General features: G+C 39.6%; 1 protein-coding gene across 1 annotated transcript in view; it reads left to right on the forward strand.

Annotated features, from left to right (window-relative positions):
• LOC104502241 (actin, alpha cardiac muscle 1-like) overlaps window positions 1-3,046 on the forward strand; it is a 4,345-nt gene extending 1,299 nt beyond the window's left edge. Inside the window, exons 3-6 of the mRNA XM_010146188.1 lie at window positions 485-646; window positions 758-949; window positions 2,175-2,356; window positions 2,721-3,046. Of these exons, the coding sequence (XP_010144490.1) occupies window positions 485-646; window positions 758-949; window positions 2,175-2,356; window positions 2,721-2,864 (680 nt within the window). The 3' untranslated portion in view covers window positions 2,865-3,046. The remainder of the gene's footprint in view (window positions 1-484; window positions 647-757; window positions 950-2,174; window positions 2,357-2,720) is intronic.
• The last annotated feature ends 11,332 nt before the right edge of the window (window positions 3,047-14,378 follow it).

Here is a 14,378-nt window from a genome sequence, read left to right on the forward strand (position 1 = left end):
TAGGTAAAGAGCCGTGTGGACCTGTCTGCACTGCTTTCGGAGAGGCACCGCGGAACGGACTCTCCTGTCGCTTGTCATGATGCAAACGAGGAGACTTTCCTGGGGAGATGCTGCAGTTACATGAGTATTTCACCAGTTAAAGGGTTTAAGCTGGGCCCAAAAGATGCCCATTTTCAGATCAGGACAATCACTATTGCAGATATTCTTACTGCTGAGTGTAGCAGCAGTGGGAGGCTGCTCGTATGGATTAGCTTAACACGTGTACGCAACAACTGTTTTATGGGAAAGTTCACTCCAAACAGGAATGTGCAGGCAAGCAAGGGCGGAAGGAAAGGGCGAGTTCTTTATGGCTAAAATTAAATGATGCTACTTTATACTGCATGAAAAATTCTGTGTTTTGTTGTGTTTATTGCTGCTTACTGCACCTAAAGGCTCAAAGCATTTGCCAGGTGATTGCAACTGCTCTCTGACGTTTCTTTCCCAGGTATTGTTCTTGACTCTGGTGATGGTGTCACCCACAATGTGCCTATTTATGAAGGTTATGCTTTGCCTCATGCTATCATGCGTCTGGATCTGGCTGGCAGGGATCTGACTGACTACCTCATGAAGATCCTCACAGAGCGTGGCTATTCCTTCGTGACAACAGGTCAGTCCTTCAGCTCTGCCCTCGTGAAAATCCTCATGTCTCTCTCGGTCCATCTTCTTCCTCCAGTGTTTTGCTTAGCCTAACCTTGATTTGATTCCCGTATGTCTGCAGCTGAACGTGAGATTGTTCGTGATATCAAAGAGAAGTTGTGCTATGTTGCACTGGACTTTGAGAATGAAATGGCCACTGCTGCCTCTTCCTCCTCTCTGGAAAAGAGCTATGAATTACCTGACGGTCAAGTCATCACAATCGGTAACGAACGTTTCCGCTGCCCTGAAACCTTATTCCAGCCGTCGTTTATCGGTAAGTGTACCCAGGAAGCTCTCCGTTCTGTAGGAGGCGTAAATGAATCAGCAGATCCAGAAGGTGTCCCACTCCTCTTCCTGCTTATCTAAATTTGGTACGAAATCAAACATAAATAAATAATGAGTTAGACCCTCTGGTCCCTGTAAGCTGTTCTTGACGTGAGTTCAGCTGGTCATAGCTGAGCTCTGGGCTCTTGTTGCAAGTTTTAGATCAGGTTTTTAGGGTCATAATTTTTTAATGATAAAATGTACAGTTAAGAGATCATCGTTAGAGAGTTGTTCTCAACGATCCTTATGGGTCCCTTCCAACTTGAGATATTCTGTGATTCTGTGACACCGATGGTAAGAATAGCTTTCAGTGCTGTATTTGTAAGGCTTATACTTAAAAAAGTATCTGACTCCCTGAAGAAGTAAACTGCCTGGGAGGGGGAAAAATGGCACGAAGGTGTGTGTATATTTGTACGCGCTGTAATTAAGCATTGCCATGCCAAGACGGTAAGCTTTGCTGTTTGCAAGTGCAGCTGACGGACACGGCAAATGCTTACACTCCAGGTTCTGAGCAATAAGTGCAGTTGTCCGTCAGCTGACATCTTGCTGTGGATCTAGTGTCAGCCTTTTCAGGAAGCACCTGTTGAAATTAATAAACTGGAATGCAACCTACAAACACTTGCTTATGGTTTCTTTTTCCTTTACCACCAACTAGTACTATTTTGGTCCGTGTCTTGGTTATGTCTTGCCTTGATGTTTATAAAGATTATAGACAGTATTTTGAAATAGGCTGAAACAGGCTGGAAAAGGAGCGATGTTACTATTGTCTTCTTCAGTTCCTCTTCAGCTGTTTTCACTGTCCATTTTGCTGTCTTTACTCTGTTCAACTAATGGTTTTTGTGAGACTGACAGAACCTGATGTTTTCTGTTCTATATAACTTTCTCCCTTCTAAATGAGTTTATTTGGTGTCTTCTTCTCATTCTGTATATTTTCAGTATCTTTCCTTCGCACGTGCATTATGATTCTTATCTTTTCTAAGAAGCAATTTTAATTTTCTAAGCTAGTTCTGTAATTCTATTTTTTATGGGTTTGTATAACATTGAATAATTAGTAAGGAATTTTACAATAAAAAGATCATAGAAGTTCATATTAATGATGAGGAGAAAAGCCAAGAGTTCTTTTCCTTAAGACCTTTTGTATGATTTACTGAGCTACTGTCTTCTTTCTTCTCAAGGTATGGAATCTGCTGGTATTCACGAAACTACCTACAACAGTATCATGAAGTGTGATATTGATATTCGTAAGGACCTGTATGCTAACAACGTCCTCTCAGGTGGTACAACGATGTACCCTGGCATTGCTGATCGCATGCAGAAGGAAATCACTGCACTTGCTCCTAGCACGATGAAGATCAAGGTAAGGAGTTTGACTCTGTGCTATAAAATGTACCATAAAGATTGGGGAAATGTCCACATCATTAAATCGGGATACAGGAAAAACTCAAAAGTAAGATCAACAGCTGATGGACGAATGAGGAGAAATACCATTTAATCAGAGTAATTATATTGGGTAGAAGTGTTAGAAAAGAGGAAAATACGGTTATACATTTTCTTAAGGAATATTACTTCTATGGTACCGGCTGCTAAGGATCAAGTGTTGTTATAGAAAAGTTCTTTGTTTACTTAAGGAAATATCGGGTGGTTTGCTACAATGGTGATACGGGTTGGTTTTCAGAAATGTAACCGTTAAATGAGGCTTTTTTTTTCTTTCTTTATCCTAGATCATTGCCCCACCTGAGCGCAAGTACTCTGTCTGGATTGGTGGCTCCATTCTAGCATCTCTGTCCACCTTCCAGCAAATGTGGATCAGTAAACAGGAGTATGATGAAGCTGGTCCATCCATTGTCCACCGCAAGTGCTTCTAAGCACTTTCCCCCTCGATTTACTTCCCACTCAGGATGACGACAATACGCTTCTTGGAGTCTTCTGGCAACCCTTCCTGAACTCTTCAGTCATTGTACAGTTTGTTTACACACTCGTGCAATTTATTTGTGCTTCTAATATTTATTGCTTTATAAATAAACAAGATCTGGGACTTGCAACCTACCAGTTATTGTCTTTTGTTTTATTACTAGTTTTCTTTGGTCAAAAAAATGAGACTAACACCCTCCGATTTGGAAACTCCCATCAAACCTTTCAATGCCTTCACCACATGCACATCCTAACTAGATGAAGTTGTGTTAAGCCATGGTTTCCTATTAATAAGAATTTATATTGTATAGTTTTAATTTTGAAACTTGAAACAAAAGGAGCATCAGATACCAAGGCTTACAAAGAAATAGGCTTGACTGTAGGCCCAGGAAGTGGAACGAGTGGCAGGAAACCTCTCATATTCACTCAGTTTAGAAATGTTTCCTCTGTTGCATTTATCAGACCCCGAGTTAATATTAATTTATTGAAAGCCAAAGCTTCTGTAAAAGAATTATGTTAATCCATTTAGAATGCGATTTATAACTAATTAGCTCAATCCTAAAGAATCACACAATTGTTTTCTGTGGGCTATAAATATTTATGACAAAATATTAATTCAAACTGACAGTTTCCCCATCCTGCCCCAGAGGATAAAGAAGCGAAGCCGTTGTTGTACTAATGCACGAGAATCAAACTTTCGCTGCATAAACATACAATTGTTATAATCACGATTATTTTCACATCACCATTCATATGCCTCAAGCAGTTTTTAATCCTTCATCTTTGCTGTCCTTTGTTTGCTATTTGACCCAGATACTGCAGCCATACATCACGTACTTTCTGTGGGCTCTGTGTTCCTCAGCATGACTTTTTAACTGTGCTCTTTGATTTTTTTTTTTTTAAATGTAATATACAGAGTGATCTGGGGCATTTTCATTAAATTAACAGCCCAGTCAGAGTCATAGTTTGAACTATGCACAGACTGGAGTTCACCTAAACTTGGTTTAGGAAATCAGTTAGAGCATTTATCAAACAGTGCGTGTGGTTAGGTAGACAAGTACCATTGCAGGTGTTGGAAAAGGTTAGATTTCGTGTTAATTTTATACTCAAGTGCTAATTGGAACAAAAATAACAGTTCACCGAGTTTCTGGGAAACTTTCTGTTTATCCCACCTCTTTTTTTTTTGAAAGGCATTTAAACTGGCCATGAGGTGTAATATGCAATTAAGGAGAACTGACTTTACGTTTTGAATATATAAAGATACATCTAGTGTCTGTCTCCAATTTACTTGTCGTTAGAAGACAGTTTACTAAGGTATCCCTGTAATTGCCTACTGTTGGCTTGCAATTAAAATATTCAAATATTTCTAGGTATTTTTGCTTTTGGGCAGAGAGGTTGGATGGAGTTGTTAAATATGAATAAAATTTAAACATAAATATGATGTTTAAAATGTATTTTACAACTTATACATATAAACATTGTAGACGTACATAAAAATGGAATTTTAACATGAAAATTTAAACATAAATATGAAATACTTACTCTCACGCTGCATACAATATTCCTAAAATCCTGCTGCACATGGGCCTTTTCACAACACAGTGCAAATTAATTAAACTGTGAATCTGTTAAGGCAAAGTCCACAGCCTCCACTGTTATCAAGAGGGTTTCCAGAGTAGGGAATCTCTCAAGTTCACATCGTGGAGAAATTTTGTATGTTTTGAAAACGTGGAACTTTTCCAGACTGCTGACCAACACAGATGTAATTACTCAAACTTACTTGCCAGTGACATTTTCATACTGTTCAGAACCATTGCGCTTTCCTTGCTTGGTCTTCTTGCTAATTTGAAAGGTCAGAAAGGTCATCTCAGGTATTAGTGTGAATTAATAGGGTGGTGCTGGACATACATTGCAAATAATTGGAGCTTAAAACGTTAAGCAGACATGCAAAGGGCATGCTAAGCCAGACCCAGGGGATGCCTGACTGGCTGGCTCTGGCTGATAGGTCGGGAATGGCAGGCGTACAGCTGGCACCAAGTTCATGGCCGTGATCGGGAGTTCGTCCTTGAGCATGTGGGCATGAGGAGGGGTCTGAAGGAAGACAGTGACTGCGTGACTAGTGGAACAATTGCTTTCCTAGACATTTTGGGGTTTGTAATTCACAGTTTGTGGCAATGGCTATGAGCAGCAAGGAGAGCGATGTGCTTGTGTATACGTGGGGTATGACCAAGAGGCAGCAATGGCTTACACTTTTTCTCTGCTTATAGCATGTTTCCAGATGTATTCAATTTTAACTCCATAATCCTGTATTTTACTATTGAAAAATATGTATTAAACACAGTGCAGTGAAAAGTTTAATAGTTTATTGGGATGGAAATAATGATATCTATTTATGGAAGGTCTTTTAAGTATGGATAATGCAACTGATCAATTTGAGAGTAATTTGAGTGTTAAGTCACGTAAGATAGAATTCAAAACTCTGGTAAGAGATGGCACTGTTAGAGTTCACCCTCCAGTTACATATTATAAAAAGTCTTAATTACAGCGGTGTACATTTTGTATGGCAAATGATGGTGGAATGGAACGCAGAAGTTAACTGGAGAGCACCTATATGATAACCAGTAAAACTATTGCAGACAATTCATTGAAAAGGGCGATTTAAAACCCATCTGTATCCAAACCCTGCTGTGATCATCAACCTTCACTTCTGAAACACCTCAGATAATGGAGACATTGACCTCAATGTCGAGACTAAAGGATAGCTGCTGCTAACCTTCTTGCTCTTGCTCTTGGGTGGAAGAATAAAACTTTAAGTTTTATTGGTGCCCAACAACAGCACAGTGGGCAATGGGCACAAACTGGAACAGAGGAAGTTCCATCTGAACGTGAGGAAAATCTTGTTTACTTTGAAGGTGATGGAGCACTGGAACTGGCTTCCCAGAGGTGTTTGGGTGTCTTCTCTGGAGATACTCAAAACCTGCCTGGACGTGATCCTGTGTAACCTGATCGAGGAGAACCTGCTTTAGCAGGGGGGTTGGTCTAGATGATCTCCAGACATCCCTTCCAACCTCTGCCACTCTGTTTAGCCACGTTTGTAGATTCTCCACACACATTCTGAAAAGCAGTGTGGATACATGGCAAAACATCTGCCACACCCAAGAGTCTGCTGTTACTTGACTTTGCAGCTCCTTGTTGCTCTGTATGTACCATGGAGTGGAAGTCATTCCGTGGAAGCCACTTTGATGTGATTTTTTTAAGCTACAGAAGGAGGATTCATTCAATAACGTCTAAAAGGTGTTAAGAAATACAGAACTGGGACAAAATCTTCTGGCCTTTTCTATCAGGCCGAAAACCATAACCCAGTACTTCTGCTTTTGACTGAAGGGTGTTGGGGTATAACGGTTGTTGCCTGACCCACGGATCTTACAGAAAACTGTTCTTGTAGATTGAGGAGCATGTTGGCACTTGGTTATTGAGGGATAGGATTATGCTCAGGACAAAAAGCTTATAGTATCTATATGAAGCATGTGCTAAGAATCTGAAAATCCTGTGATTCTGCTTTAAAAGATGGATTTTTTGACAGGAAATAAGGAGATGTTTCAGAAGTCACTTGTTAATGCTTCAAGGCTTCTTAAAAAAAATTGGTAGGACAGTCATTGTGAATTTGATAGAATTGTCTACTTTGCACTAATCTTCTCTAAAAAGGCTGGTTTAGATAAAGCTTTAGGAAAATCAGCCGGAGGCAAAGCACTAATATGAAAAATTTTAGCTTGAATAATTGAATTCTGTAAAGTGATAATTTTTTTAATGTAGGCTAAGTGGGTTTTGTACTCAAAAACATTAGGTGACTCTAAATATATGTGACAGTCAGATTAATCCGTAATAATAACACAACAATAGAAAAAAAATAGGGAAAAAACGCTTCTCTGCTGAATAAAAGGCCCAGGCAGAGACAGGTGCTTCCTCCCAGTAACAGCTGAACTCAGTCCCACCTTAAGGCATCCTGTGACAGAAGCCACTATCATTGTCAAAACAGAAGAAAAAGGGGAAAAAAAATCATTTATAAAATTGAGTGATTAGTAAATCTCACTCATTATACACAAGGAGGAATCAATTCAGGCAATTAACATGCTACCAATTAACTTCGCCTTTTCTCCTGAGGATTAACACAATTGCTGGAACTTGCAGACTCAATGTGCAGAAATGTTAATCATTGGAAAAATTTTATTATGCTGATATATAATTAAGGGATGGATTTAATTTGTGATTAAGCTGTCCCGTGTGAATAACGTGGGATGAAATTAATGTAGTGGGCATCAGCAAAAGTTAATACACCTAGTGGCAATCCCTTTTTCATCGTAGAGAACCCAGTATATCTGAGCTCTACCAAACACAGGGCAATATGCTCTCTTAGAGGAGATGAATCGTATTCTGGAAATGTTTTAATCAGGTGAAATATATATACGTAGAGGAAAAAGTCAATGTGGAACAGCATAAAGCTTTATTGACATGGATTTACCTACCGTGTAATGAAACAGTAAGTCTGGGAAGGTACCCCATGAAACCCAGGTACCAAGGCAGTAAGAAAGAGCTAAAAGATTAGTTCCGAGTTTAAGCCCCTCAGGTTTAGGTCACCAGAACAGGTATGGTCAGTGATAACGAGGACTGCACGAGCTTCCTTTCCAAAGGGTCCCAAACGCCTTATGGGCTACACTGCGGATCCTGGCCATGTTTTGCGAAAAGGCAATGCTCAAAGGGAAGTCCGGGAGCTGGGTGGGCGTTGGAGAGGGCCTGCAACTGCAGCTCTTCTAGAGAGTGGGAACATGGGTGGCTGTAGCAGAGCAGCAACTCCTGCAGCATGTTCTCCCCTCTCCCCTGCTCTCTGTAGCTGGCTGTGTCTGCCTCAGCCGAGACGAGGAAGCAAGCAAGTGAAAAAATCTAGTTAATTTTGTTCTGGGGAGGAAAGGGTCTGGGAGGCACATAGTGCTGGGCTGGGAGGGCAGAGAGACCTTCCACAGCATCCAGGAGCACAAGTCTTTTACAGTAGCTCCTATCAAGGAGAAAAGTTTGGGGAATTAAAGCCATATCCTCATGTTTACGGGATCGATGAGTTTTGACACGGAATTTTGTGCTCAATCTTCTTTATTTTTTAGTTTGATTATGTAAATGGTTTTCAGGACACAGGCTTCTGTCCTGTAAAAATGTTTCTACTTTAATAGAAAACGAAAGAACAACAAACTGGAACGGAAAAAGAAACATTAACCTTAACCAAGAGAATAGTCTACCTTGGGCTATTTAGCTGAATATTTTTGGTTACTAAAAATATTTTAAAGTTAACTACCTGTGTATGGGGTAGTCTGTGTGTTTACAATGACAAGCCAGAGGGAAGCAGAATTTTTGCAGAAATAGAAAGCTCAGCAGATTTTAAAGACAAACCACTGAACAAGTCATTAAAAAAAAAAAAAAAAAAAAAAAGAGGTTTAGTGGAGGAAAAAGTCAAAGACCTGGACTAATGGCCCCAGACTCAATGAGCTTAGGAAAACTGGAGAGTTTCTGGACGACAGCTGGGAAAAGGGGAGTATTAGCAAAAAAAAAAAGCCCAGCAGATTTTAAAGAAAAACCACTGAAAAAGTCATTAAAAAAAAAAAAAAAGGAAAAAAGGACTTTATTTCTTCAGCATGAATTCTGATTTGAATTTAGCACCTGAACTGGGAGATCCTTCCTTGGCAAGGAGCTCCACCTACAAGAAAACATTGTTTCCCACCGCTTATAAACCAAGGCCATTTTGTGGCTGTAACTTTACTTTGGGTAAAAGATTCCTCAACCCTCTATTACAGGCTAACCAGAAAACACCTTTCCTGTGCTAAAATTCTGACTTCATTTTCTGATGTATTAGATTGACAATTTCAATAACTGATTATCAAAACTAACACTATTAACCGAGTTACTAAATCAACGCTGGTTGTGAATCCAACATGATTTTGTTCATAATTAAATCACTGAGCTCATAACAGACAGCCTGTTTGTACATGTAGAAATGCGAGTTGTGAAAAATACAATCTGTGGTTTTATTCTTACAAATGTTTAATGATTCATATTAAAAAAGCCATATATATACGTGCAGGAATGAATATATAGTAGGTGTTTAGTGTATATTATGGCTTGCTAGATGTCACACTCTATTATGAGGTACAGCAAAACGCCCAGACAGACTTTTCAATGGTAATGTAGTGTACTGTAAAAACTGAACCCTTTAACACGCGACAAAACCTTTAATATGTGATGCACAGTTTTACAAAAATGGTCTTAGGCGTTACTAGTCTTACTGGTGTGGAAATGATTTTAGATTTATTTTTAATTGAGCTGGAGCTCTCTTGTGCAGCTCAGATCTGTATGGCAACGAGACAAACCGCAGTACCGCAGTATCTTTTGAGTGTTTGCCCATGTATTTTGGCAGCAAAGTCAAATGGACTTTGAAAGAGACTTACATGGAACTGATAACTTCACTGTACATAGGAAAAGGAGTGATTGTACTGTTGCTGGTGATAGCATCTCTTGCATTTGCTTCTGGATTCTCCAAAGTGTTTGTGTTATATACACAAATATAGATATTTATACCTATGTGTGTATATAAATACATAAATATATTTATGTATATGTACGCATATATATACGTATAAATATTTTCCCTAAGTCTTCTCTTTAACTTTGCAGTGGAAGAGCATCCCTGACTTGGTAACAAGTTTCAGAGACCATGTCTGTGTGACATAGCACAGGAGTGCCCCCCATGAAAATTAGCATAGTTGAAGTTGGAGGGACAAGTAATTCATGTCAGAAACAGCAGAGAGAGATTCAACTAAGAGAAAACCGTGGATATTTTGTAGCCTGGTTCCTAAGGCAGAAGTTAATTCCTGCTCAAGGGAAAATGTTGGAATTTTCCAGAAAGATTAGAACCAAAGGGTTTTTAGTGATATAGTGAAATACTCTTTCCTTCTTACAACCTACAGTCAAAGTGCCACAGAGGTGTGTTCTTCAGATGCAGCCTGAATACATCATATACTGCTGAAAGTATAAAAACCTCTCAAAGTCATGTAGAGAATAATTTTGCAACGTCTGATGTCACAATATATTTTAATGGCTGCAGCAATAGGTTTGTAGACTTTTCCTTTCTGATCAAGCATACTGGCAGCCTTTGCCATCAACTGGATAGAGGAATTTTTTTTTGCCCTTTGATTTCACCCAAGACCATGATTTCTGCTCATTGTACTGGCACCGGCACCTAACAGAAACAGGAAACTACCTTTTGACCTTAATTTCTAAATAAACAGCGCATGAAATTATCAGGAATAGTATCCTGCAGGCTCCTTTTTCTGCCAAAAGGCATAAAAGATCTTGCTTGTTCTGTTCATAAATATTATACAGAGCAAATACACTGCCATTTAAAATGCTTAAAAGACTATTTCTTTCATAAGCACTAATACAGAGCTGGTGATTGTGCAATCTCCAAATAGGGTCGTGTAGTGACAGAGAGAGAGTGGGTGCTATTAAAAGCTTGACATTTATCACTCACAGTTGTTAAATTTATCATGGTATTTGTGGCATTTGCCCATCTAAGTATAGAGAATGCCACAAATACCGCAGAACAGATAAATACTGCTGTGCAAAACCCAACAAACTGCTGATGATGCTTTGCTAAACCTGTGGTGCTCTGCGTTCTGGAAATGCATTGCAGGTGCCATGAGCTAGGAATTTCTCAGTATGGAAAAGGAAAAAAAATGTTATGCTTCTCTTTTTCTTTATCTTGCCTATTTAGACCAAAAGATCTCTGTACAGGAAATATTTCTGCACCTCTGTCTGTAGCCTCCAGACCCTATTGGGGTCTGAGTCTTCCAAAGCTGATAAAAACCAGATCAGGGTGATCTTTCGCAGAGACAAAATGGAGTCAGTCCAGTACATGATGTTTAGGACATGTTCTACTGGAAAATATGGCAGGTATCTTGTGACAAACAATTCGTTTTTCAAGCAGAAAGTTGTTCTCTAGAACATAATTTAAGAACTCTAGAGCTTCCTTTAAATCCCGAAGGACAGAATGGATGTAGTCAATCACACGGTACGCTTCCTCTAAGACACACAGACAACTCATCATTATTTTCCTTGCAATAACTGCAGAAAAGGCATTAAGATAACACAGAGCATAATGGAACTATTTTTTATTCATGTAATAAAACAGATTTAATGGTGGTAAAGAAGATAAAGGCTCTGCCTTTGCAAGAATGTGGCCATAGCCGTGACCATGTTCTTCATCTTTGTCAATGATGTGCACTTGATTCCTTGCGGGGTTCTACCCTTGTGGACAGACCTAAGCCTAGAGTTAGACAATTTCTCTGCCATGGAGCTGTTGGGACTGGCTATTTGATTACCTCTTCAGTTTTTGAATGAATCAGGTTACAGCAGATGGCATGAAGAGAATATAACGAAATTCCTGGGCTGTCGACAAAACCTGTGTGTTACAAGTCAGTCCTGCTGTCGGTGTCTGACATGAAGATTCATTTGGCATTCTCCCCCAAATCCCCTGCTCTTTCCACAAACACAATTTGCCTGGTGAAAGCGATGGAGGGAAGTATGCTGGGGAGAGAGGGTACTGTATCCAACCGCAGTAATTTCTGTAACCATTCAAAATTTACCCAAACAGGTAAAACGACCTCTTTAAAAATCTCTTGAAGAGTGGAATGAATGTATTTTGCTTCATTGAGTATTATTTTGGAAGACTAGAACTTCAGATGTAACTTAAATGTAGAACAAAAATGCTACACTATATTCTTGGGTCCATAAAACAGAAAGCAAGGGCCAAATTCTCAGGTTAGGTAAGTTGGAACACTACTTCTTGTTTTGAAGCCAAAGTTACTGGTAGGACAGTCTAAAGTAGGTGAGGGAATGGCTATTTTCCTAAACAGATTTTAGTTTTCCTACCTGTGTTGGAAATCTCCAGTGCCTGCTTCTAATTGACCATTGAATATAGTGGCTGAAAAGAGTCAAGTGAAGTCACTCTCCAGGTTTGTCTTTGTGAAGGGACACATAGTGTGGATTTTTTAAGCTATGGTGCTGGTCTAAATTCTGGTGCAACGTGTTGCAGCGCTGAGAGTTAAATGCTGGCATGTGCAGCTTTTGAATTGTTTATTATGCCCACCAAAATTCTGGAGGTTTTATGTGTTAAAAGCAGCTGTATACCTCTGAATACACTTTCTGACTTCTCAGAAGAAGATTTTCATAGTAAATATCAAAATAAGAAATGGTTCTGTGTTCTCTTAGGTAGGGTTGCTACGCAGTCACAGAAGACCACTTAGAATCTGACCCCTGTACTTGTTTAACTTCGCCCTTTCTATTCGTATTGTAATTTGGTTTTCCTGTTTGCATATTCACTTGATTAAAAATAAAACTATTTTAATGAGCCACTGTAGCAGTGTGCTTGATTTTTTTCCAGAGGCAGCTGTCATAGGTCATACCATCTCTGCAGGATGAACACCACTGCCCTGTGACACAAGTATATTGACACTTCCTTGTTCCGGAAAGTTTATTTTTCCATGCTGCCAGAGAAAAGAACAATTACATATCTTTTATTTCATTCTTTTGATATATTCACGTGATATATTTCTCTGATCACCCCTCCCAGTGTAAAGAAAGGATAGCTCTTATTTATCATGTCAAAACCAATGTCTTATTTTTCACTACACTTGCTTTCTTCCAAAGTCTTCTTAAAACCTGAAGAAAGCCACGTGGTTTGGAGGGGCCAATCATGAGAGGAGAGACCTTGTGCAAGAGGATACTCAGTCCCCATTCTCTGCTTGAGGTTGTTTCTATCACCACGCACAGGTGGGACACTTGTCCCTAATCTAGTTCGGCTTGTCGGCCGCGTTGTCTTTCACGGTGAAACGTGCATGAAGCGTATTTTCCGTTCAACAGGAGCCCTGCCCTCACGGTGTGGGTGACTCATCCACCTGTCTAGTCGGTGTTCTCTGGATTAATTGATCTACCTTTGAACTCATGCTTTCTCTCATGCCTTGTTTGTCTCTGTGGCAGTCACATTTGGATTTCACGCACTCATTTTTGCCGTATAGAGTGCCTTCAAGCCCAAGGAACTGTTTGCGCTGACATTTCAGGTAGCATGACACTGGCCTTTGATAACTAGTTGTTGTAATTAAACTAAATATGCGTCACAAATATTTATTAAAGCCCTGCGGGGACTTGGCTGTAATTTTCTTTTTCTCTCTCCCACTGCACTAGCCCTCCTGTAAATCTTTTCTTTTTATAAAACAATTTCTGCCCCAAGGCAGATCCTTCGCTCTGAGGAAATATATGAAACAATGAAATGTATCAACCAGCACTAATGGAACGAATCAGATCGTTCCATTTTTTATCCGTAATTATTCATAATTTATCCGTGTCTTTTTTACATGCTACTTATTGACGCATTTTTTAATACAGGTAAAATCTTTAAGTGCTTATCAGCGAATACTTGAAGCACTTGCCTGGTTTTTGTTCACTGAAACTATAGGATGGATACACTTGTGCTGGGAAATCAGGGCTGGAAATCTACTGATTTCTATTCCTCACCATCAGAGGAGGTCTGGGTTTGAGTCAACACTGGATACCTGTGTCTCGACACGAGGCCTTGAAACTCCAGTCTGAAAAAGTTTTGTGTGCAATTTTCATCTATTTTAGCTGTATCTTTAACCATAATCTTTATTAAATCTAACGTTTAGGAGCCCTGGTCCTTTTCTTTTGTTGATTCACTGTAACCCATATTTTATTTTTAGGTGGAGTCAAACATCTGGGATGAGACAAGTCCTCCATGGGCTCATTCTTAGAAGCTTCCACTAGCAAGTCTGCATTTCACCATGGCTCTGTGCTGAAGCAAAATGACAGTAAGGGAAAGGGAGGCTTACTGTCCTGTGGCAGGGGGTATGATGTCCTTATCGGTTTGAACACAGCCTCAGCGAGGCTGCCCTGAGGAATCTGAGTGCAAAATGCAGATATTCTGGAGGGGGTGACTGAAGAAAATAAAATTCTGTGTTTCTTCTGTTATGTTCCTGGCAGGTACAGACACAAATATAAAAGATGCTTCAAAACCTGGAAAAAACCTGAAAATGTGGACAAAACACTATGTAGTATTTGCGATAAATCTTAGTAATTGATATAAAATAATAGTTGATAAAAATGTACACATAAAATGTTTACCCATTTGCAAGTAAGAGTAAATATATGACACTGTTCTCACTCCATTGTAACCTTTGAAGTTCAAATGACAAATATTTTAAGTGGCAGATTCTAGGGTTCAGGGTCTGTTTCAGGTGTTCAGCCTGGCAAGAGGTGGGAGCCTTTCGGTTTCCCCTGATCCTCAGCTCGGTGTGGAGCTGGGCAAGCACTAGTGGGAAAAGCACCCAGGGGTGACTCAAACAGCTGCTGGGCCC

This window comes from Buceros rhinoceros, unplaced genomic scaffold (assembly GCF_000710305.1).
Source record: "Buceros rhinoceros silvestris isolate BGI_N320 unplaced genomic scaffold, ASM71030v1 scaffold14952, whole genome shotgun sequence".
In the NCBI taxonomy this organism is placed as follows: domain Eukaryota; kingdom Metazoa; phylum Chordata; class Aves; order Bucerotiformes; family Bucerotidae; genus Buceros; species Buceros rhinoceros.